This window comes from Fukomys damarensis, unplaced genomic scaffold (assembly GCF_012274545.1).
Source record: "Fukomys damarensis isolate Sample0158 unplaced genomic scaffold, DMR_v1.0_HiC HiC_scaffold_19, whole genome shotgun sequence".
NCBI classification, from domain to species: domain Eukaryota; kingdom Metazoa; phylum Chordata; class Mammalia; order Rodentia; family Bathyergidae; genus Fukomys; species Fukomys damarensis.
Window position 1 is genome coordinate 9,243,691 of NW_022900931.1, and position 22,044 is coordinate 9,265,734.

At 55.7% G+C, this 22,044-nt stretch overlaps 2 protein-coding genes across 2 annotated transcripts; one reads left to right on the forward strand and one right to left on the reverse strand.

The window, feature by feature from the left end:
- Sox10 (SRY-box transcription factor 10) lies at nucleotides 1–10,007 on the forward strand (the record flags this gene model as incomplete). The annotated part of the gene is made up of 3 exons (XM_010614046.2): nucleotides 1–329; nucleotides 4,403–4,671; nucleotides 6,902–10,007. Coding segments are annotated over 3 exons (1,302 nt in total), but the record flags the coding sequence as incomplete, so codon positions are not given.
- Nucleotides 10,008–12,082: 2,075 nt separating this feature from the next.
- Polr2f (RNA polymerase II subunit F) lies at nucleotides 12,083–21,982 on the reverse strand. Its single transcript, XM_010613140.2, has 5 exons — nucleotides 21,848–21,982; nucleotides 19,729–19,798; nucleotides 16,944–17,074; nucleotides 12,333–12,404; nucleotides 12,083–12,252 (listed from the first exon to the last, which is right to left on the reverse strand). The coding sequence occupies exons 1-5, from the start codon at nucleotides 21,865–21,867 to the stop codon at nucleotides 12,162–12,164; spliced, it is 384 nt and encodes a 127-aa protein (XP_010611442.1). The 5' UTR covers nucleotides 21,868–21,982; the 3' UTR covers nucleotides 12,083–12,161.
- Between the last annotated feature and the right edge of the window lie 62 nt (nucleotides 21,983–22,044).

Genomic DNA, 22,044 nt, shown 5'->3' on the forward strand with positions numbered 1-22,044 from the left:
CCCGACGGCGGCGGAGGCTCTGGCCTGCGAGCTAGTCCGGGGCCCGGCGAGCTGGGCAAGGTCAAGAAGGAGCAGCAGGACGGCGAGACGGACGACGACAAGTTCCCGGTGTGCATCCGCGAGGCCGTCAGCCAGGTGCTCAGCGGCTACGACTGGACGCTGGTGCCCATGCCCGTGCGCGTCAACGGCGCCAGCAAGAGCAAGCCGCACGTGAAGCGGCCCATGAACGCCTTCATGGTGTGGGCGCAGGCGGCGCGCAGGAAGCTGGCGGACCAGTACCCGCACCTGCACAACGCCGAGCTCAGCAAGACGCTGGGCAAGCTCTGGAGGTGAGCACCCCGCGCGCCCCCGCTCTGGCCCCACCCCGGAGGTCCGGGCTAGCCCGGGGCGGCCTAGACTCCCGACCCTGGGCCAGAGATGGCTGGGCCCTCCGACCCTGGGGAAGGCCAGGGGACCTTGGGGACCGTGCCCGCCCATCCGCCTTAAGTAGCCTCTTGGGGTCGCCTGGCTGTGCACCCCGGAATTCAGCCCTCCAGGGGCCTGAACCGGGTCTCCTCAACCCGGGCGCGGGCAGGAAGGCGCCCCCTCGCGGCTGGAATTCTGCTGTCTGTGGCGGGTCGCGGGGCCACAGCCTGCGCGCTGAAGGAGGAATGGGGAGGCTCCGAGCTGGGGGCCTACAGACTATGCCACATTCGCGCTCACTCAAGTGTGTCCGCGCCACCAGTGCCAGGGGCCAAGGGGCTATGGCGGAGACGGTCCGGAAAGAACTCAAGGTCTGGCTGGCGATGCTGGGAAACTGAGGCAGACAGATGGAGAACTAAAGGGAGGGTCAAGGAAGACAAGGAACCCAGAGGGATCTTGGGAGTGAGGGGAGAACTGCCCGCCCTATCCCTGCGGAGTCTCCTCTGACCCAGCTATCTCCCAGGCCTTCACCCCACCCTCCTTGGGCTGAGGGTTTCTTCAGTCCCAGCCCAGGAGACACACAGGAAGAGGCCTCCCCTGACACCCTGTCCCAGAACCTCCAAGCTGGTATCCATGCCTTCCCTCCCTCTCCCAGTTGGGCGCCATCTTCCCTGGCAGACCCCACCCAGTGCTGAACAATCTCTTCCCCACAGCCCTGGAGCTGGCTTGAGCAGCCCACCAGGAGGACGCCTTGATCCCTTTCCTACCCAAGGTCTAGAGTCCCAGGCTTCTGGGGAAACAGCCCCTCAGGGAGGAACGCTCACGCTGACTAGGGCTGAGTCTCACCCCCACCCTAAAAGTCCCAGGACAGCTCCCTAAGAGGACCTGGGTTCCAGCAGATGCCAGTCTGCAGAGGTCACTTGATCCCCTCTAGACTGGCCCGGAAAGACACGGCAAAAGTCACCTAGCAGCTGGCAGAGCCAGGTCTCCCACCTCATAGTCAGAGGTCTTCCCTACTGGTCTCTGGTGGCAGTCATGGGTCACTCCTCACTGTAAGACGTGGCCAGGAGATGGTGAGGATGGGGTCATAGAAAAAGTGGCAGGAGCACAGCACATCTGGGTTTGAGGAAGTCTGGGGTCCATCCCAGGAGCCTACCCCCACTTGCCCCTCCACTGGCCCAGCACAGTGGCAATGGGGCCCAGAAGCCAAAGGCTGGAAGGAGCAGGAGGGTCCGCAAGAGGCCAAGAGATGTGCATCCAGCCCCTCCTGCCCTGGCCATGTGCTTGGGAAGGCCTAGCGCCCCTCCACCGCCCTCTCACCTGAGCCCCTGCTCCTGTGCTGTGTGGGCCCAGTGAGCCCAGCTCTGCCCAGGAGCAGAGGTTGCAGCCAGCTGCTTTGCCCAGGGTCCATCTAGATGAGGGAGAGGTGAGGAGGGCGCCCCCGCTAGGCCAATGTCTTTGAGGCTGTGGGACAAAGAACCAGAACCAGACAACTAGGGGGGAGACAGAGCAACAGACACACCAGGCCCTAAGGATTGTGATCAGAGAGACGAAGCAAGGTTGGACCCCCACTCTCTACTGCTGGGGGTTTAGGACGGGCCCCTCTGTTGTCCCTGTCCCAGTTCCCCTACTCCAGAACCATGGATTTGGGCCCAATTCAAGAGGACTTGCTCCTGGCCACCATTCAGGGGTGCCCAAAGGGCTGCACCTGGACAAGGTGGTAAGCCTGCTGGCTGAGTACGCAGCCCAAGGGTTGGAGTGACAGGATGGTGGCAAGGACCCAAGGCCAGGCCCACAGGGGCTGGCTACCTGGGCCCAGGTGGGGGGTCCAAAGAGATTCTGGGGTGGGGCTTCTCCTAAATGCTCCCTCCCAAGCTTCTGACCCTGGGCCATCAGGAAAGCAGGTGGCTGGGTTCTAAAATTGCACAGAGTCAGTCAGGCTGGCAGCTGGGGAGTGCCACGTGCAGGCTGGGGCCAGAGCGCCGCAGCACAAGGCCTAAGTGCCATGTGAGCACCACCAGGCACCCTGACCTCCAGTGCTACCTGGGAGGAGTACTGGATGCCAATCCCACGGGTGGTGGGGGCCGGCCAACTGCCTGGAAAGCTCGACCAGCGCCAAGAAACTGGGAAGAGGGCGAAGGCTGAGCCTTCCCCAGGTGATGGTGCTCAGCAAGCCCCGCCTGGCCACGCTCAAGCCCCCAGACCCTGTCCCCAGGTAGTCATCCATGCCACTGTTGGCCTGACAGAAGGACACGTGTGGCAGCAGCCATGTCCCTCTGGGAGCCTCCAGTTGGGATTTCCAGTTTGGGTGGAGAATCACCCCTCTCCCCCGATCCTGAACCGGACCAGGAAGAAAGAGGGCAAATGAGAACCGCACTGGGATCCCAAGGGGGCTGGTAATGCCGGGAGTCAGGGTTAGCTGTGAGGCTGGGATGAGTGGATGGGGTGAGGAGAGCAGAGAAGAGAGTGAACAAAGCTAGAGTTGGGATGGAGGTGGGGTTGCAGCTGCAGCTGGTGGGGTTAGAGTTGGGGTGGCTCTGGGCCCTGGGTTAGATTCCTGTTAGGGTGACTGCACTGCTGAGAACAAGCTGTGGGTGCAACAGTGTTAGAATCTCCCCTCCCCCTCCGCGAGCACGCGCACACACACACGCACACGCGCACACGCACACTGCCACTTTCTTGCTGATTGCTGCTTGCCAGCTGGGCGGGGAGCTTTGGGAAGGGTCAGGTCAGAAAGCCAGCTCAGGGGTGCCAGCCACCCCGGCATGGGGGCTGCACTGGAGGAGCCGCTCTGAGGGCCGTGCAGTTTTCCCCAGGATGGGTGCCTGCATCTTCAGCCCTGACTCCAGTCCTGCTTTGGGTCTCCATCATAGGCACTATGGGTAGACACTGTCCCTGATGCGTGCTGCTCAGCTGGATGGCCCCTTGGAGAAAGCTGGGTGGAGGTGGAGGGCAGGCAGGGAGGCTAAGCTGCAGAGGAATGCTGGGCCGGCGAGGAGGTGCCTGGTATGACCACCCGTTCCTGGGCCGGTGTGGACCAGGGGCTCCCCCCTGCTGCCTGGGGGAGAGGACCGCTGGGCGCAGGGGTGGGGCAGCTGGAGAAAGCCCCCAAACAGAGGGGACTGGGCTGCTGCCACAGGGCACTGCTGGGCTCTCCATGCCCATGTCTGGGAGCCCAGGAATCTCTATCCCTTCCCTCACTTTCCCCTCCGACCCTGGCCTGAGTCTGGGGTCCGGGGAGCAGGGCCACCATTCTCCGTCCGTGAGCAGCTCAGGTACTGTCGAGCTTCCTCTGTCCTTTGTCACTCCCTGGACATAGTACAAGAAGGGGACAGTGCCCCCGTGGTGAGACAAACTCACACCTAGCCTCACTCAATCCCACACACTGGAGCTCGCACAATCAGCATCCTGAACTTGGGCCACTCCGGGTCAGCACCCCACCCCGACAGCACTAGAACAGCACCTGTTTCTCTGGGGCCCCACAGGCCAGTGAAGTAGACATCATCATGCTCATTTTATAGGTGAAGAAACTCAGGCTCAGAGAAGTAACTTGCTCACGGTCACACACTCAGCTAGTAAGTAGCAGAGACCGGGCTCATTCCCCAGCAGCTGCTTCTGTGCTTGCACACCTCCAGCCCCAGGGAGCTCACCCCCTAACGAGGAAGCTTAGTTCCACTTGCAGACAGCTTTGGTAAGGAGAACAGTTTTCCTTTCCTTGAACTCATATCTGCCCCTTGTAACATCTGTGCCCACTTTTAACCCATCACGGGGGCCTGAATCATCACACCCTCCTCCAGCCCTTCAGAGATTTGGGGCAGATCCTAGCCCTCTGGGGTACGCACCTTCCTGTCCATAAGCACAGGGCAGCCCCCACTTGCCCTCTGTCCATCTGGGGTCCTCGGGCCCCCTGACTTGCAGGGCTGACACTGAGAGGGAGGCGGTGGGGTGCTCTGGCACTCATGCCGGGCTCTGCTGTCCTTCCCGCCACCACCCACCCCAGGCTGCTGAACGAGAGTGACAAGCGCCCCTTCATTGAGGAGGCCGAGCGGCTCCGCATGCAGCACAAGAAGGACCATCCGGACTACAAGTACCAGCCCCGGCGGCGCAAGAATGGGAAGGCGGCCCAGGGGGAGGCCGAGTGCCCGGGGGGAGAGGCCGAGCAGGGAGGGGCCGCTGCCATCCAGGCCCACTACAAGAGCGCCCACCTGGACCACCGGCACGCGGAAGAGGGCTCCCCCATGTCGGACGGGAACCCCGAGCACCCCTCGGGTGAGTGCTGGCTGGGAGCTGCCTGGGTCTGGAGCACAGAGCTGGGGCAGGGGAAGCTGGGCCAAGGTGAGGAGGGGCTACACAGCTGGGACCCTGATGTCCCCAGCGGCCCTGGGATCTTGGAGAGGCTTTCCAGGCGCTGCCATTGCCCCAACTGGGATGTAGGGGAGGTGGCCGGGTGAGATGGCACGGGCCAGGGCTGACAGGGCACCAAGGCAGGGCAAAGAGAGACAGATCAAGAAGCCATGGAGGCTATGGGCTGAGAAGTGGCTGCAGCAGTTACGAGGAAGGGGGCAGGGTGATTTTGAGAAACGGCAGATCAAACGGAGGAGAGGAAACCACTCCCTTGCCCACCTCCTGCTCTGATGGGGCCCATGCATGTGACATTAAGTGTGCATCACAGATGGGCAGACACAGGATATCTTGCTACATGCTCACTAACGATAATCAGAGCTGACGTTAACTGAGCACCTACGGTGTGCCAGGCACCTACTGTGTCCCATGGCTTCATATGCACTGACTCCTTCAGTCCTCCAGTCAGCCCCAAGCAGTATGGCTGGTGCCCACCTGCCAGGCTTCAGATTCAGCTGTGTGCGGGTGGGAGAGGAAACAGAAGGGGAATCTGCCATGCAGCCCAGGCAGCTGGGGTCTGGGGCCTCTGCTTGGCCTGTATATAGTGCCTCGCTCACATCCCCGATGCACAGAAAATACTGTCTCAGAGCTGGCACACCAGAAATACTTGAGGCGCTGCCGTCAGAGGATACACTGGGTCCTACTTTGTCAGGCCCCGTGAGTTGCCAGGGGCACTTCCAAAAAGAGCCCACAGTCTACAGGGAGGCCCAAGGACGAGACGAAGTGAATTATGTACAGGAAGAAACAAGTACAAGAGAAGCCTTAGCTGGAGGTGGCATCCTCTAGGAGGAGCCATCCACCTGTTTGCCCAGTCAGATTGCTAAAAACAGGCGACTACCAGCTGCAGTCAAGGAAGACTTCCAGGAGGCAATGCCTGTGCTTCCTGGTCTCTCTGGTCTTACCGATAAGGAAATTGCTTAGAGAAGTTGGGTGTGGTGGTATATGCCTGTGTTCTCGGCACTCTGGGAGGCTGAGGCAGGAAGACCAGAAGTTCAGGCCCAGCCTGGGCAACTTGGCAACTTAATGAGACACTGTCTCAAATTAAAAACAAAACAAAACAGCACAGGACTCAGCACTGCCTCTGGTCTGATGGAGGAGGCACAGCCTGTCCTACAGGACTCCTGGACTATAGGACTATGATGAACCAGTCTTTCTTGTGGGATGCCCACTCTGCCATCCCCCTGCACAGGTAGAGGGACACACACACACACACACACCCTGGGGCCCTGGGCCATGCACAGAACCACCACGAGTGAAACCATGGCATGGACTTTTTCTCCTCCTTCAAGGCCCCCTCCAGACTTCCTCAGTGAGACTCCCCACAGTGCCAGTGTGGGAGCAAGCCGCCTCCGGTCTCCCGAGTCCTTTGTGTGTCCCACTCTAGGCAACAGTGGGTCTGTGATCTCTCCCAGCTCTGAGCTTTTGGGGCCAGAGCTGCGACGTATTTGTCTATATCTGCAGCACCAGGACCAGTGCCTGGCATGCAGCAGTGCGCCCTGGGTGAATCAGCTGAGCAAATGCGTAGATGAGAAAGGGAACAAAGGAACAGGGTGTCTCAGTGCCCTCTCAAGGGCCAGCAGGGCGCCACAGGCCAATGTGATAGAGCTGGACATGGTCAGCAGAGTGGGAGCGGGCAGGGTGAGGCGGAGGGCGGGGATGGAGGGGACATGGTGTCGTCTGGGAGCCCTGGGCAGGGAGCAGGCACAGTGAGACAGGCAGTCCAGCATACAGAGGGCAGCGGAGACTCGGCAGGGAGAGCAGAGAGGGAGAGTTCCCAGAGAGCAGACAGGGCTGCGGGCTACACCAGCCCGGGGTCAGCAGCTGTGGGACAGCACGAGCAGGAAGGCTGGGACGGCTGGGAGCCGACAGGTGGGAGGCAGGACCCATCCCTAGATCTGGGAATTTCATCAACTTGAGACCAGCAGATAAATACCAATCATAAAAGATAGATGATAGGAAAAAAAAAGAAAAGGGAAAAAAATACCAGCTTGCTGACAAAACACGTGAGCCTTCCGAGTTCAGCAGGGATCAGCCCTTAGCTGCCTGGTGCTCACTTCCTGACTGTCTCCTCCTTGCTCTTCTGTCTCCCTCCACCCAGGCCAGAGCCATGGCCCACCCACCCCTCCAACCACCCCAAAGACAGAGCTGCAGGCGGGCAAGGCAGACTCCAAGCGGGATGGGCGCTCCCTGGGGGAGGGCGGGAAGCCTCACATCGACTTCGGCAACATGGACATCGGTGAGATCAGCCACGAGGTCATGTCCAACATGGAGACCTTTGATGTGGCTGAGTTGGACCAATACCTACCACCCAACGGGCACCCGGGCCACGTAGGGAGCTATTCGGCAGCCGGCTATGGGCTGGGCAGCGCCCTGGCCGTGGCCAGTGGACATTCTGCCTGGATCTCCAAGCCACCGGGCGTGGCTCTGCCCACAGTCTCGCCACCTGGTGTGGATGCCAAAGCCCAGGTGAAGACAGAGACCGCAGGCCCTCAGGGGCCCCCACACTACACTGACCAGCCGTCCACCTCGCAGATCGCCTACACCTCCCTCAGCCTGCCTCACTACGGCTCCGCCTTCCCCTCCATCTCCCGCCCTCAGTTTGACTACTCTGACCATCAGCCCTCAGGACCCTATTACGGCCACTCGGGCCAGGCCTCTGGCCTCTACTCGGCCTTTTCCTACATGGGGCCCTCTCAGCGGCCCCTCTACACGGCCATCTCTGACCCCAGCCCCTCAGGGCCCCAATCCCACAGCCCCACACACTGGGAGCAGCCAGTATATACGACGCTGTCCCGGCCCTAAAGATAGCCCTGCCTCAGCCAGCCCCAACCCCAGCCTGTGTGTCCTTGTCCTCTCCCGTCTCAGCCTGACGGTGGCAGAGGCAGGGGAGGAGGCTGCAGAGGCTGACAGCAGAGGGGCAGCTTCCCGCCAGCTCCCTGCCCTGATGACCCACTGCCCCATCCGAGCTCTGGAGCCCCACCCTGGCTGACAGCTGGGTGGAGGAGGAGGAGGGTGATGGCTTCCCCTAGACTAGAGGGTGAGGGGCTGCCCCTCCCCCAGAGATGGCCCTCCATCCCAGAGCCTAGGAAGGACCCACTCACCCCTTGGGGAAGGAGGCAGCATCTGCGCATGGGCAGGCATCGGAGGCCTTGCCATTCCTGTTGCCCCTCTTTTGGAGAGAGAGGGTCTGGTGGGCTCTGGTGCCTAAGAACTATGCCACTCAGAGACTTGCATCAGAGCCTAGAGCTGGCTGTGTGGCTCAGCGGCTGGGGACAGCTCTGAGCAGCCCCGTGGGAGGAGCTCAGGGGATGTTCTCAGCCCTTTAAGACTCCCCCGCCTCCTGAATGCAGGAAGAAATGGGCGCACAGGCCCCCAAGTCCAGTTCTGCACCAGTAACCTCATCGCCTGTCTAATCGAGGGGAGCCCCCAGGCATCCCTGACCCCACCTCCCACCTTAAATTAAGGCCACCCCAGCTGAGAAGGCAGGGGCTCCAGGAAAGGGTTCCGAGACAGTTTGCAGAGCCCTTCTCCCAGGGCTCCTGGCCAGCGCCCCCTTTCCTCACGCTCCAGGAGACTTGGGGCCCAGCACCCAGGCTGCGGGGAGCAGCTGAAGACACTAAGATCCCACCGTGTACATTCTTCCTTGCCTTCCACCCTTTGCCTCCCAGTGGTATCTGAATAAAGTATGTAGCTATTATCTGCCCCCACTTTCCTGTTCTCCTGTGGCCCCCACCGTCCACATGTAACGCATTACTGTCCCCCCTTATTTATCTCAGTAGTCCCCTCGCCCCTCGCCCTCCTAGCTGCTCCAGCCCCTATTAACTGCATTAAGCATTCCAAGTAATAAAATTAAAGGTTCCGGTTACCTGTGTGATGGGCCTGACCTGTCTCTTGGTCTCTTGTCCCTGCCCTGTGCTTCCTCAGGAGGGTTTCTGGAAGTAGCTAGGAAGAGGATGTGGGGACGAGTGGGAGCTGTCCGTGCGCCGGAACTAAAGCTTCCCTGGCTCTCTTCTTGGGCCACCTGGGCCTCACTGCCCCTCCGTTCACCCAGTAAGGTAGAACCGGCAAAGAACTTGAGGGACAGGTGTTAGAAAGGGGGAGGTGGGGTGACTTCTGTCGGCAGTCAGGCCTGGTCCCTTAAACGTGTGCGATGAGACTGGGCATGGTGGCGCACGCCTGCAACCCCAGCACTCAGGAGGCTGAGGTAGGAGGATCTCTGTGAGTTTGAGGCCAGCCTGGGCTACACAGCAAGATCCTGTCTCAAAAACCCAAAAAGTATGTGATGTGCAAATGGTTTGTCTGTTGCCACACCCTTCCGCCTGCCTCCTCCCCCAGAGTGCACGACACACGGTATACACACCAGGGCCGAGCTGAGCTTCCCAGCACAGCCTATCTGGATCACAGGCAGGGGTGCCGGATGTGCAGTGTTACCCGTCATTGTTCGCTCCCTAAGAGCTTTGTCCTCAGCAGGGGCCAGCACGTAACCCAGGGACAGCAGCCTCCTCACCCCTGCTGTACCGACCGACCGCTGGGAGTTCCCATGGTAACCAGAAGGGCTACCACGAGCTATGTGCCACCAGGTCAAGGAGCCCAGTGCTCCGTGTTTTATGTCGTGCAGGCCTGAGGGGGCACGTCCCATCCTTATTTCAATTTCCTGGCTGAAGCTCCAGGAGGTTGGATCTCAGAAGCACTGGCCCCAGAGTCTGAAGCCAGCACTGACTCCAAAGCTTACTCTCGAACGACCCTCTTCCCCTCCACCTGCACTGGGCTTGCAGACTTTACTTCCGCTTCCACCTTGGAGCTTTACATCTCCTGCTAGTCTGAGCTCCTCCCTTCCACTTATGGTCTCCAGTCCCCCCACCTCCTGTCAGGGCCAGGGAAGGGTAGACACGGGGAGCTAAGTCAGCCCCTGGGATGGCAGGACACCTCCATCCGGAAGCTGCGTCGAGCCCCCTGCCCAAAGCTGCTGGCTCCATAAAGGGTGATGACTGAGAGGTCCTGCTCTTTCGGTATCTGCTGCGAAGTCTGACCACCAGAACTGTTATAAGCTGCTTATGGTGTTTTCTTTTGTTATAAAGGCAGGATTTTATTCTAATCACTAACAGATTGTCTTGCTGGATGTGATCCATCTACCTATTTTAATCTTGGAACCTCGTTCTCCAGAATTTTATGTATCTGCAAATGTGAATATGCTCATTAAGTCACTAATAAAGGTCAAAACCAAGAGGGACGGGGCCCTGTGTATATCACTAAGTACCTCCCCCATCACTACCTGATTACATCACCATCCAATACCTGCTTCAGACCACCCAGTGCCTCACTAAAATCAAGAGTCACCGATCTGTGGTATTCCCTAGACCCACAAAACCAGAAACCATTGGGGAAAAAAGAAACTGATGTGGCAATATTGAATACTCTTAGGAATGGTGCTGGCTCCTGGACCTCCACTTTATCATCTCAGTGCTGTCAAACATGTAAAAACCTACTCTAGAATTCCAATATGGATGGGTCAGGGCTAACCTTATATGCCCCTCACTTTCCCCTATTGAAAGGCAGGACACCTGTCCGCTTCCGGTCTTTTCACAGCTCCTGCTCTCAGAGGCACAGTGGACATGGGGCTGGCAGGGCAGAGGGACAGGTGGTATCCGGCTGAAACCACCACCTCCAGGCCCCTGCACCTCGTAGGACTGGGTATGGAGAAGAAATGGTACCAGGAGGAGGACAAATGACCCCGGGGAAGCCAGAAAACCTGGCTGTACTCTTCCCTTAGACAACAGGTTCTGGGGAGCTGGAGTCTCAGTGTAGCAATAGCTCCACTTGCAAAGAGGAGCAGGTGTTTCTGGAAGGAACTGTGAGGCCGATGCCCAAGCTAAGGCAATACAGGCCCCGGCAGTGGTGCCGTGTGCCTTTACATGCGAGAGGTCAGATCCAAGCCTGGCCAGCTGAGTAAGGGGCTCCCCAAAGAGGAGTAGAAGGGAAGGGAGAGGTAAAAGCGAAGACACCCCTTTGTCCCATTTCCTTATACCATATCCCCTAAGGGTTAACCCCCCTCCTCTCCCGCCCAAACCCCATCTCCCTTTAATCACATCTGATACTGAGCAGCCCAGCAGGGAACAAAGAGACCATTTAGAGAAATGGGGCCGAGAAAGTGACCCCCACACTCTGGGGCGGCCGCCTGGATGCCAGCACAAAGGCGGCATTTCAGAGCTGAAATTTCAGCACCCAACTTGATTAAAGGATTCCACAGGCTCAGAGGAGGGTGGCAGGGGTGCGAAGTCCACCCTCCCTGATTTAACCCCTCTCCAGAGCAGCCAGCACCCCTCCCACCCTCGGGCCGCTCATCCTTCCCACCCCATCCAGGGTGCCACCCCAGAGGCCACTGCCTCTTGCAGGTCAGGCAAGCCTGACTCCTCCCCCCGTGGCAGGGAGCTGGTGATGAAATGGTCAGGTTGGCATATGTGGGAGCCAACCCTCCATCTATGCTGGTGTCCACATACGCCCTTTCTGTCCCCGGAAGGAGGAGGAGCCAACGTGACCAATCCTCCTTTCTCAGGGTAAAGAGCTAGAGAGAAGATGCCCAAGACAGAGAAGAGGAGCGCCTAGGCCGAACCCAGGTGCACAGCACCCTGGTACTCAGTTCGGTCCAGGTCTGAGGACCACAGGCCACCACGGGAGAGAAAGGCCACTTTACAAGGCTGGAGGAGAGGGCGCAGGTGTATTGGGCCAGGGGTGGGCCACGGAGGGCAGTGTGACAGTGGCCTGAGGAGCGGGCTGGGGGCTGGGGGCGAGCAGGTGCTCAGTCCTGCTCCAGCTGCGGCCTGGGCTCCGATGGGGAGGGTGGGAGATCACCACACCCCCGCGCTTCCTGCTGGGGCACTGCTCCTGAAAGGGGATCCGAGCCCTCGATAAGGCTCGAGGCAGGTCCTTAGGAAACAATGGGTGGCTTGATGAGACCTGCTCTGTGATACTCCTGAGAAGGGAGAAGCCCCTGTAGCCAGTCCCCACTGGAAAGGAAATTGGGGGTTTCCGTGGCAACCAGCTTCCTGGGCACAAAGACTCGTCTGTCTGCTGGGAAGGCAGCTGAGGTGTCTCCCCTGCAGCAGCCTTTGCTCTGGGGAGCGGGGACATGGAGGGAGGGATGCGGGGGACCCACAGGGGCCAAGGGCCCCGGTGCTTCTTAAAGAGCTGACAGTCACGGGGCCATGGCACTAAGTGCGTGATCTGGGCAGCAGGGAGGCAGCAGGTGGTGGCACTACAGACAGCTGGAGGTGGAGGGGTCAGAGGTTAAACAGTTTATTATGTACAAGTATAAAGTGAGACTAGAAACAGGCAGGGGCGAGCCAGGAGACACCTCCCACTCAGTCTGTGATGATGAGCTCGTCCACCCCCCAGTCTTCATAGCTCCCATCGGGCAGGTAGCGGCGAATGATGATGGGGATCTTCCGGGCCCTATGTGGGCAGAAGTCAATGCGTGAGGGCTGCATCTTAGCAATGCCCGCCCCTCTCCCCCTCTTGGAGCAGGGACTCACTTGAGCTCCTTCATGGCGATGAGCAGAGGATCTGTCTCCCCCTCCAGCTCCACCATCACCGGGGCGCACATCCTGCGGGCACAGGGAATGTGTGGGAGAAGACTCGGCACCCGGGGCAGGGCTGGCGTCCTAGTGCTCACCGAGCAAGGTCTCCTGCTGTCTGCCACAGACCCACTCAGCGCACACAGATCTAAACGGGGAGCCAGCAAGCTGGATTTCAACTGTGCCTCCCAAGACAGGTCACCGACCTCTCCAAATCTCAGTATTCCCATTTGAAAATCAAGAAAACACAATGCCTCGCCTTGACGATGATGCTAAAATCCCACTGCCCGATAAGAGAGTCATGAGGTGCTGTCTGTGGTTGTGAGCTCTGTAAAACATGATCTCCTGTGAGTACTACTTTCATTTCCCTGTTACTGGTGAGAAAACAGAAGCACAGAGAGGCTGGTGACTTGCCCAAGATCACACAGCCGATAAGTGGCACAGCCAAGACATGAACCCCACATGCCCCTAACTACTGTGCTCTCACATTTGCTATGCAGTAAGCTACAGATGTATAAACTTGGATCTATAAACTAAAGAGAGGTGCTATGAACGGAACCAGCTAAGCTTTCATCACTAGGCCACAGAGCAGTCACAAGTCAGCTCCCTGCCACGAACCTTCCCCAGCCTCGACTGCAAACACAGCAGCCATGGCAGAACATCTGGCAGAGGGGCCTCCTAACTGCCCCACAACCACTCCAGCTGCCTGGCTCTCCTTCCCTAGTGTAGCAACAGTCCCTCGGGGTCTCTTCTTCCAGCCCACCCCTCTGCAGCCTCTATGTGAGGCCTACGATGGGAGCTCTTGGCTACTCACGATCCCCCAGGACTTCCCAGCACCATCAGGCCAGATGGTCACCCTGCTAGCACCCTCTCCTGTCCCACATTTCAGGTTCCCCATGCTATGGTGTGAATGGGCTCCCCCAAATTCCCCCAATCTCAAGGTAGGGCCTTTGGGAAGGGATGAGGGTTCGAGAGGCCATGAGGGTGGGCCCCCTTCACAGCAAGACCAGCTCCATAAGAGGAAGGCAGACCTGAGCCTGAGTGCGCATGCTCACTCCGCGTCACCATGTGGGGGCTCTGCCATGTGACACTGCAGCAGGAAGGTGTCCCTGAGGCTGGCGCTCTCAGACTCCAGAACCGTGAGCCCAGTGAACTGAGCCATGTGATCCCGACTCAGATACTTGGTCACAGCCACAGGGCACAGACTATGACACCTGGACATTGCATGGGGCATCCCTTCCGAGTCCTCAGACAGCCCCTCCTCTCCAGACAAGCCTGGAGAAGGCTTCAGTGTGTGCACCATGGAAATCAATTGCTGCAAGCCCCACACCCGACTCACCCGCATCTGCTTTTCTTGGTGCCAATTTCACCAGGGATCGTCCACAAGAGGCCATGAGCTCTGGGTGGCCCAGGCCCTCTCGCAACACCTAGCCCACAGCAGAGGCTCCAGGCCCAAGCAGGGAATGCCAATTCTAGGCCACCTCCTCCAGGAAGCCAGCCTTGGTTATTTCACCTCAAGTTTCACAAGGGATCCGAATTACTACAGGATGTGAACATCCAGGCCCCAGAAGTCTTTCTCCAGCTCCTCTGAACAGAATCTCTCATGAAGGGGCCTGAGCATCTGTCTCTGCATCGCTGCTCAGATGATTCTGATCATCAGCCAGTCTGAGAGACACCACTTATGAATTTTCTAATTCTATTTTTTCACCATTTATGAATTTTCTTACTAAATATTCTGATTTGGATTACTCTCAAAAGCCTGAATATTTCCCAAGGGTGAGGAGGCTAAGTGTTTAACTTCCCCTGTGTCCTCTCTCTAAGTATTTATGTTCCCAGGGCTGGGAGTGTAGCTCACTGGCAGATCACACGTTTTTGCATGTGTAAGGCCCTGGGCTTGAACCTCAGGGCAAGATAAAAAAAATGAAATAACTGTCGGCCAAGTATAAAGCTTTAAACATGGCAAGATGCTTACTCTGATGTGCCTATGCCTTCCTTCCTTCAAGGTATGAATAACTCAAGGTCACTAATTCGCCCACACCTACCGTGTTTACAGAATTAGTAAAGCACAGGCGCAGGCTGAGTACATGAACATGTCCTAGTCAGTCAGGAAGTAGGTTATAACAAGCACCTCAGCCACCAGATGGTGCTAGGAACCAGATGGAAACCTCAAAACCTAGCCAAGAATGTTTAAGCATGGCATGGTGGCATAAACCTGCAATCCCAGACTCAGGAGGCTAAAGCAGGGGATTGCCATGAGTTTGAGGGCAGCCTGGGCTACAAAATGAGTTCATGACTAGTCTGAACTACATAGTGAGATCCTGTCTGAAAAAAAAGAAAAACCCACCAATCTGAACCTGTCCCTCCAGCACTGGTGACATTTTTCAGCACTGCCCCAAGATATGCTCCCATCATAAACCATATTCCCTGCCTGGTGCCTGGGATATCCACAAAACCACCTCCCTTTGTCCTACAGGAATCCTCACCCCTCCCTATGACCCCTCTCTTTTTGGGATCTTTGTAAAGCGCCACATCTCTGCCTTGGATCCCGGATAATTGTGCACAGGTCCCTATGTCCTGAAATAAAATGTCAGGAGCAGGGAGGTGAGGTTTCTGCATCCCTGACAGGCACCAGCACAGCACCTCCATGCTGGGAGAAGCCTGACTTACACATAAAGAATGAGTTCAGGAATGAGTCTTGCCAGTGGGCATTTTCAGCCAGCTGAGCATGCGCTGTGGTTCGCTCTGCACCTGGGCTACCACGTACAGTAACCGTGAGCCACGTGTACCTGCTAACGTGTACCTGCTAAGAACTGAAATGCAGCCAGTGAAGCAGAAACAGAATTTTTATTGACTATTGCAGTAATGGAGAATGGACCCAGGGCCTCACTCACACCAGGGAAGTGCTCTACCACTGATCTACATCCCTAGTTCTTTTTACTTTACAAAAGATAGAGTCTCACTAAGTTACCCAGACTAGGCTCAACGTTGTGATCCTCCTGCTTCCGACTCCTGAGCAGCTAGACTTACAGGCGTGCACCACCGCACCCAGCTGTTATTCTGCTTAATTTAAATAGCTACATGGAGCTGGTGATTACAAGTGATGGTGCAGGCCTAGAGGCTCCTGACCCAATGTGGCTCTAATTTCACCCAGAAAAGCCAGGAGCACACCTAGGCCAGCGGAAAGTTTACTGCTGAGGAATGGGGGCAAACAGTGCTGCCCATCCATGCGGCCTTTTCCAAGGCAGAAAGGACCCAAGGTCCACCCCAGGGACCAGAGGAGCATCCAGTATTGTAAACACGTGGTACAGCAGTGCCACTGCCCCCCAGCACATCTGGCCCGCTTTTCTTTCCACATGAATCCCCTATTCACTTCTTAGCCACCCCTCTTCTAGACGTCCTCCCTTTCCCGTATGGGACTAGAGGGGCCCCTTTCCTCAGGCTCCTGGACCCACTGAAGAATCTCCCACAGGGATACATGAACACCCCTGCCTCTGTCCTCCCTCCTTCCTGGAAAAGGAGGCATCAGCCTGGCCTCCTCGAAAGGCCTGCGGGAGGCCCGACTACAGAGGGCCTCGGTCTGCTCCCCTCCTCAGCCTGCACTGCCTGTGCTAACAGGTAACAGTAGTCACCAGTCTGTCTCCCGTCTGTCTCTTTTGGGGTTTTACTCTTCTGAACTTAAGCAAAAAGGAAAGGCTGCTAATTTCTCATTCACCAGGAGCCCACCACTGCTTGGGCTTTCACAATGGGGTGCACCCTCCCCACCCCACTAGACTGGCGTTTCTTTCACATCGATAACTAGCTTTGGGCCAGGCAAGGGAGTGCATACCTCAACCCCCACCCCACCCCTCAGTGGAAAGATTACAGATTGGAGGCCAGCCTGGGCTACACGGCGCACTCAAGGCCGGCCTGGATTACACAGGAAGACCCTGTCTCAAAACACCACTGTGGCAGGAGGATAACAAATTTGAGGCCAACCTGAGCTACAAATAGTGACTCTGTCTTTAAAAACAAAACAAAAAAACAGACACAAACAGCACATGCCTATAATCCCAGCACCTCAGGAGACTGAGGCAGGAGGATTTCAGGTTTCAGCCTGAGTGACTTAGCAAGACCTGTCTCAAAAAATAAAAAGAAGGGCTGGGATATAGCTCTGTGTGAAGGCCCTAGGTTCACTCTCCATTACCACAAAAACAAAACAAAACCAGCTTTGGCCTGCTAAGAGCAGCCTCTTGACTATCAGCACACACAGGCCAGGGCTCTCTAATTTCACACTCCTGTTTTACTTCACCAACATGATTGGCAATCACCTAGTTCTATTTTTATTACTATTTTCCCCTGTATTGTTATTTGATTTCTTAGCTCCTTTTTCCATCCTATTTCTCCTACCAGATCACAGGCTCCCTAAGGGCCAGGGTCCAGCACAGTGCCTGGCCCACAGAGACAGCACCACCTCTGTTCAGATGTTCAAGCAGGAAGGGCCTGCATTCAGGTCCAGGCTGGGCAGGGACAGCAGCTCAGGGCCTCACTGCGGGCTACATGATGAAGGAGACAGCGAGGATTCACACTCACGCAATCTGGAGCGCTCGGGTCCCCAACACGCGGGCTCGCTCATATTTGGTCATGTATGGGGTTGTGATTCGCTTCTGGTTGGCCTGGGGTCGCTCCCCAGAGGGAAGGATCTCCACATTCTCCTGGCCCTCCTGGACACGAGACAAAACAAGGAAAATCTCAAGGGTGTGTTTTTTGGGTGAGTGAGGTAGCGGTGACAATGACAGCCACTGCTACCACCATTAATGCTGGCTGGGTGCCAGGGACGTGGAACCGCTTGCTAACTCCCCACATAATCCCCACAGTAACTCCAGAAGCGGGGATTACGGTCTCCATGCCAGGGGCTTCAAGAGTCACCTAAATGGGCCATGGCCTCGGACCTAACACTGAGAAGAAGAACCATGATCAGGAATCCAGAGCCAGCTGCTCATCCAGAAGAGACAGAAGCCAGGCCTGGAAATGGGACAGTCCCTGAATGCTGGCCCTGTAAGCAGTCTATGAGCAGGGGATGCAGCTCAGTGGCACTGCACCTGCCCAGCAGGTAAAACGTCCTGAGTTTGATCCCCGGTACTCGAGCGGGGGGTGGTCTATGAGCACACCTCAAGAATATCTTAAGCATAAGCATTCCATTTTCAGGTAGAATAACTGAACCAATGGGCCAAGTGGCCAGCAAAACAAGGGTGAAGGTGGGAAGAAAAACATATTCACACATCCAACACTGCTTATTAAGTACCAGTCCTGTGCCAGGACACTGCAGTAAGTGCTGAGACACAAAGCCAGAAATGCTAAAAGTTTGTAATCTCTGAGAAGTCACACCGTTGAGGGGAACTCAGGAGGAAGCAGTCCCAGCACTCAGGAGGCTGAGGCAGGAAGACTGCTGTGAGTTCAGGGCCAGCCTAGGTTACATGGTAAGTTCAAGGCCACCCTCAACTACATAGTGAGATCTTGTCTCAAAACAAACAACACAAATAAAAGAAAAAAGAGAAGTTGTTAAGACATTGCTAGGTTCACCTAACTCACACTGGGTGTCAGGAAGACTGTCCATAGCCAAGACAAGCTGATCCAGAAGGATGAGCAGGAGCTGTTAAGCCACTGCAGAAAGGGAAGGGCATCCAGGCAGGTGGAGCAGTGTAAAGGCAGAGGTGGAAGAGAATGTGACAGGTTTGGGCAACTAAATGTGGGCTACGATCTCAGCATCACACCACCAAAAACAAACAAACCAAGAAACAGCAAGATGATCAGGTAAGATCACAGAGGAAGCAGACAGCCAGGTCACGGAAGACTTTGTACATGTCCCTGCCATTTACTGAGGAGGGTTCTAAGCAGAAAAGTGACATGGTTTGATGAGACTGACAGGGTCACCCTATAGCCTCTGTTGAGAATATGCTAAAGAGGCGAGGGCAGAAGCAGTGACATCACTTTGGAAGCCTGGTCAGAACTGGTCACAGGGGCAAGTAAGGACAGTGACTGAGGCAGCAGAACAGCAAAGGGAGCAGAGGTGAGGCGGGGTAGCCCGCAGCCCCCGCCAGAAGGTGGCCTATGCATGAGCAGCAATGAGAAGTACGCCAGGCTGAGGCCTGGGGTGGAGAAACAGCAGCAGGGTAGAGCCAGTCTAGGAGGAAAAATCAAAAGAACAGGGATAGGAGAGGGACTAGAAGGTGGAGGAAGCGTCCCACTCAAGCAAGTATGTCAAGATGCCACGCAGAGAAGGAATATAAAAAGAAGGGCTTTGGATTCCCAGCCCAAAATAGTCAAGAATCTTCTAGGAGACATGTAGGGGTCCTCCCTCCAGTCACACAGAACAGGAATTCCTATTTATTCAGGAAGCTGGCAACCCGTCCGGCCAGCTATGCCCTGTCAAACTATTTTCTCAGCCCTCTAAAATACATCTTTCATTGTCTTCTCATCACTTACAATACCAGACCCCCATCCAAGCCAAAGGTCCCTAATTTGTTTCCCACTCTTGCCCCCTCCAATTAACTCTGAAATCCTGAGGCCAGACGTGCTTAAAATGAAAATGGGATCATGCTGCTCCCTGGCTCAAAACCTGTCAGTGGCTTTCTACTGACTTCGACTCTGAAATCCTGCCTCATGTGGGCCCTGCGGACCTCTGCAGCTTTATCACAGGCCAATGTCCCCACACCCCTTATGCAGCCCCATGCAGTAGAGCACTTGACAGGTAATTAAATCAACACATGCTTGCTGAATGAATGAAAATGATGTTTCACCTATCAGCAAACTAACTTGCCTGAAAGCCATGGTCTGTGGACCAGGAGGACAATGCCCTTCAGGCCCACCTTACAGGGCTGCTCTGCGACCCAGGGCTGAAAAACTAATCACTCTAACTGGGATGCTTATGGCAGGATCCAGACCTTACATAAGAGGCAGCAACAATTGGGTAATTATCCACTGCCTTGCTTCTCAGCCCCCCAGCTATGGAGTAGGAGCCTCAGGCTCGTCTGAGCCACTTTCTTGCTGCTGAGACAAAATACCCAACACTTGCAACTTAAAGGAGGGAGAGTTTTATTCTGGCTCATATTTCAGTCCATAGTCAGCTGGCTCCAAGGCAGGATGGCATGGCAGAGGGACTGTTCATAACACAGCAGCAAGGAATCCTAGATGGAGACCAAGGGAGGGGCCGGGGAGGGAGATAAACCCAGCCACATCCCTGGGACCACCCCACCCAACCAGACAGCCAGTCAGCCATAAACCCCACAATCCAACCACCTTCCAAAAGCTCCACCTACCAATGAATGAGGTTCTTGGAGAACACCTAGATATAAACCCTAACAGGCTGAATACTGACCTCCTCGGCATTTTCCAAGTCATCTAGTCCTTCATCCTCCTCCACATCATCAAAGTCATCACCGTCAAAACTGCACGGAAGAGAACAGTTAATCACCTGCTAGAATCAAAGAGGCAGAGCTCTGTGTGTTAGCTGATATCGAAGCACTCGATAAGTATCTACTTAATAGCCAGGCGTGTGCCTGTGATCCCAGGACTCAGGAGGCTGAGGCAGGAGTTCCAGGATAGACTGGGCTGCTTAATAAGACCCTGTGTCATAAGCAAAAACAAACAAAACCTTACTTTGGGGCTAGGAATGTAGCTCAATGGCAGAGCATGTGCTTAGCATGCAGGAGGCTCTGGTTCAGTCCCCAGCACCCAAAGGGGGAAAAAAAAAGGCTTCACTTCTCTTTCCCCTCCCCCCTCCCCCAGCAGCCCTAATTCCATTCTCCCTTTTGCAGCAAAATTTCTGAAAAAGGTAGGTATAGCAGCACATGCATGTAATCCCAGTAGTCTAGGAGACTGAAGCAAGGTCTCAAATTCAAGCCCAGCCTAGCTAGGCAATGTAGCAAGTCCCTGTTTCAAAAAATAAAAAGGGTTGAGATGTAGCTCAGTGTAAAGGCCCTGAGTTCAATCCCAAGTACAAAAAAAAAAAAAGTGAAAGAGCTATCCAACCTCACCTCACTGTCTCCAACTCCTCTCTTCCCATTCATAACCTCACTCTAAAAAGACTTTCACCCTCACAGCTCCATCAAAAGCACTTTTCAAATTCATTAATCATCTTCACGTTCTAATCCAGCGGGTAATTCTCTCCTTCAACTTGATCAGCGGGCACACTAGGCCACTCCTTCCTTCCTTCCTTCCTTCCTTCCTAGGAAGTACTCTCCTCACTGGACTCCAGGAAGTGGCTGTTGGGTAGTCCCCTCTCCTTTTTCTCTCCCTCTCTCTGAGAGACTCTCCTCTTTCCCTCAAGCAGGGAAGGCTCAGTCGTACATCTCTGCTGGCACTCTGGGGGTATCCCTTGGTTTGAAGTAACACACTTAATGCTAAGGTTTCCTACATTTTTATCTTCGGGATCGATTTCTCCACTGACTCCACCCACACATTCAACCCATCATGAAATCTTTTTGGCTCTACCTTTAAAATATATCCATGCCAGGCATGGGGCGCATGCATGTAATCCCAGCATTCACAAAGCTGAGGCAGGAGGATCACTGTGAGTTCAAGACCAGCCTAGGCTACACAGTGAGTTTCAGGTCAGTCTCAACTACAGAGTGCGACCCTGACTCAAAAAAACAAAAAGACAGCCAGGCGTGGTGGTGCACACCTGTAATCCCAGCACTCGGGAGACTGAGGCAGGAGGATCGCTATGAGTTCGAGACCAGCCTGGGCTACATAGTGAGTTCCAGGTCAGTCTCAACTACATAGTGAGACCCTATCTCAAAAAACAAAACAAAACTGGGCCAGGGATTTAGCTCAGCGGTTCGGTGGCCTGCCTTGCAAGCACAAGGACCCGAGTTCAATCCCCGGTACCAAAAACAAAAACCAAAAAAACCCAAAAAAAAACCAAAACAAAAAACAAAAAAAAAACCAACAAAACAAAAACAAAATACATAACAAAAATCCAGAATTCCAAACCATTTCTTACCACCTCTACTACTATCACCCTAGTGCAAACCCCTAACTTCTCTAGAACCCCAGATTTTACAACCCGGGGAAGCCGCACAAGATCGGCCTCTGGATTACCTCCTACCTCCCCCTTCCAACACTACTAAACTCACACGACCCCGTATGTATGACTCTCAATACAGTATCCCCATTATCCGACACAGAGCCCGGCTCAGTGCAAAGACACCTTTTTCGCTGACCCACTCTAAAACTATTTTTTTTTAATTTGTCCCGGGGATCGAACTCGGGTCCTTGCGCTTGCGAAGCAGGCGGCGGAACCACTGAACTACATCCCCGGCCCGCTGACGTGCTCTAGACTCTCGGACCTGCGTCTTTCTGTGTCCAACCTTTGTCTAGGTCTACTCTCCTAGGTCCCGCTCTTCCTTTCCGTTCCGCCGGTTCCCTTAATACCCAACTCTCCTCACTCGCCTCATCGGAGGCTCTTGAAAAAGCCACTCTGCGGGCGTACTCACTTGTCCTCGTTGTCTGACATGATACCCTGGCAGCAGCCACGCCACTAGAGTCACTCGCAGACCCCGCAAACTGCGCGCCTCTAGCTCAAGCACCACCACACGTACCCTGCGCCTGCGCTGTGACCCTGAGGCAATCACTTCCGGGAAGCCCCTAGCGCGGCAAGGTGCGCCTGCGCAGAGAGGCGGTGTTTGTTGCC

What these genes read in the sequence shown, in the direction of transcription:
- Polr2f (XM_010613140.2), bottom strand. Translation starts at nt 21,867, where the DNA reads ATGTCAGACAACGAGGACAA. An exon ending in ACTTGGAAAATGCCGAGGAG is followed by an intron (nt 17,075 to 19,728) that starts GTCAGTATTCAG and finishes TCTCGTGTCCAG; the next exon opens with GAGGGCCAGGAGAATGTGGA. An exon ending in ACCCGAGCGCTCCAGATTGC is followed by an intron (nt 12,405 to 16,943) that starts GTGAGTGTGAAT and finishes CTGTGCCCGCAG; the next exon opens with GATGTGCGCCCCGGTGATGG.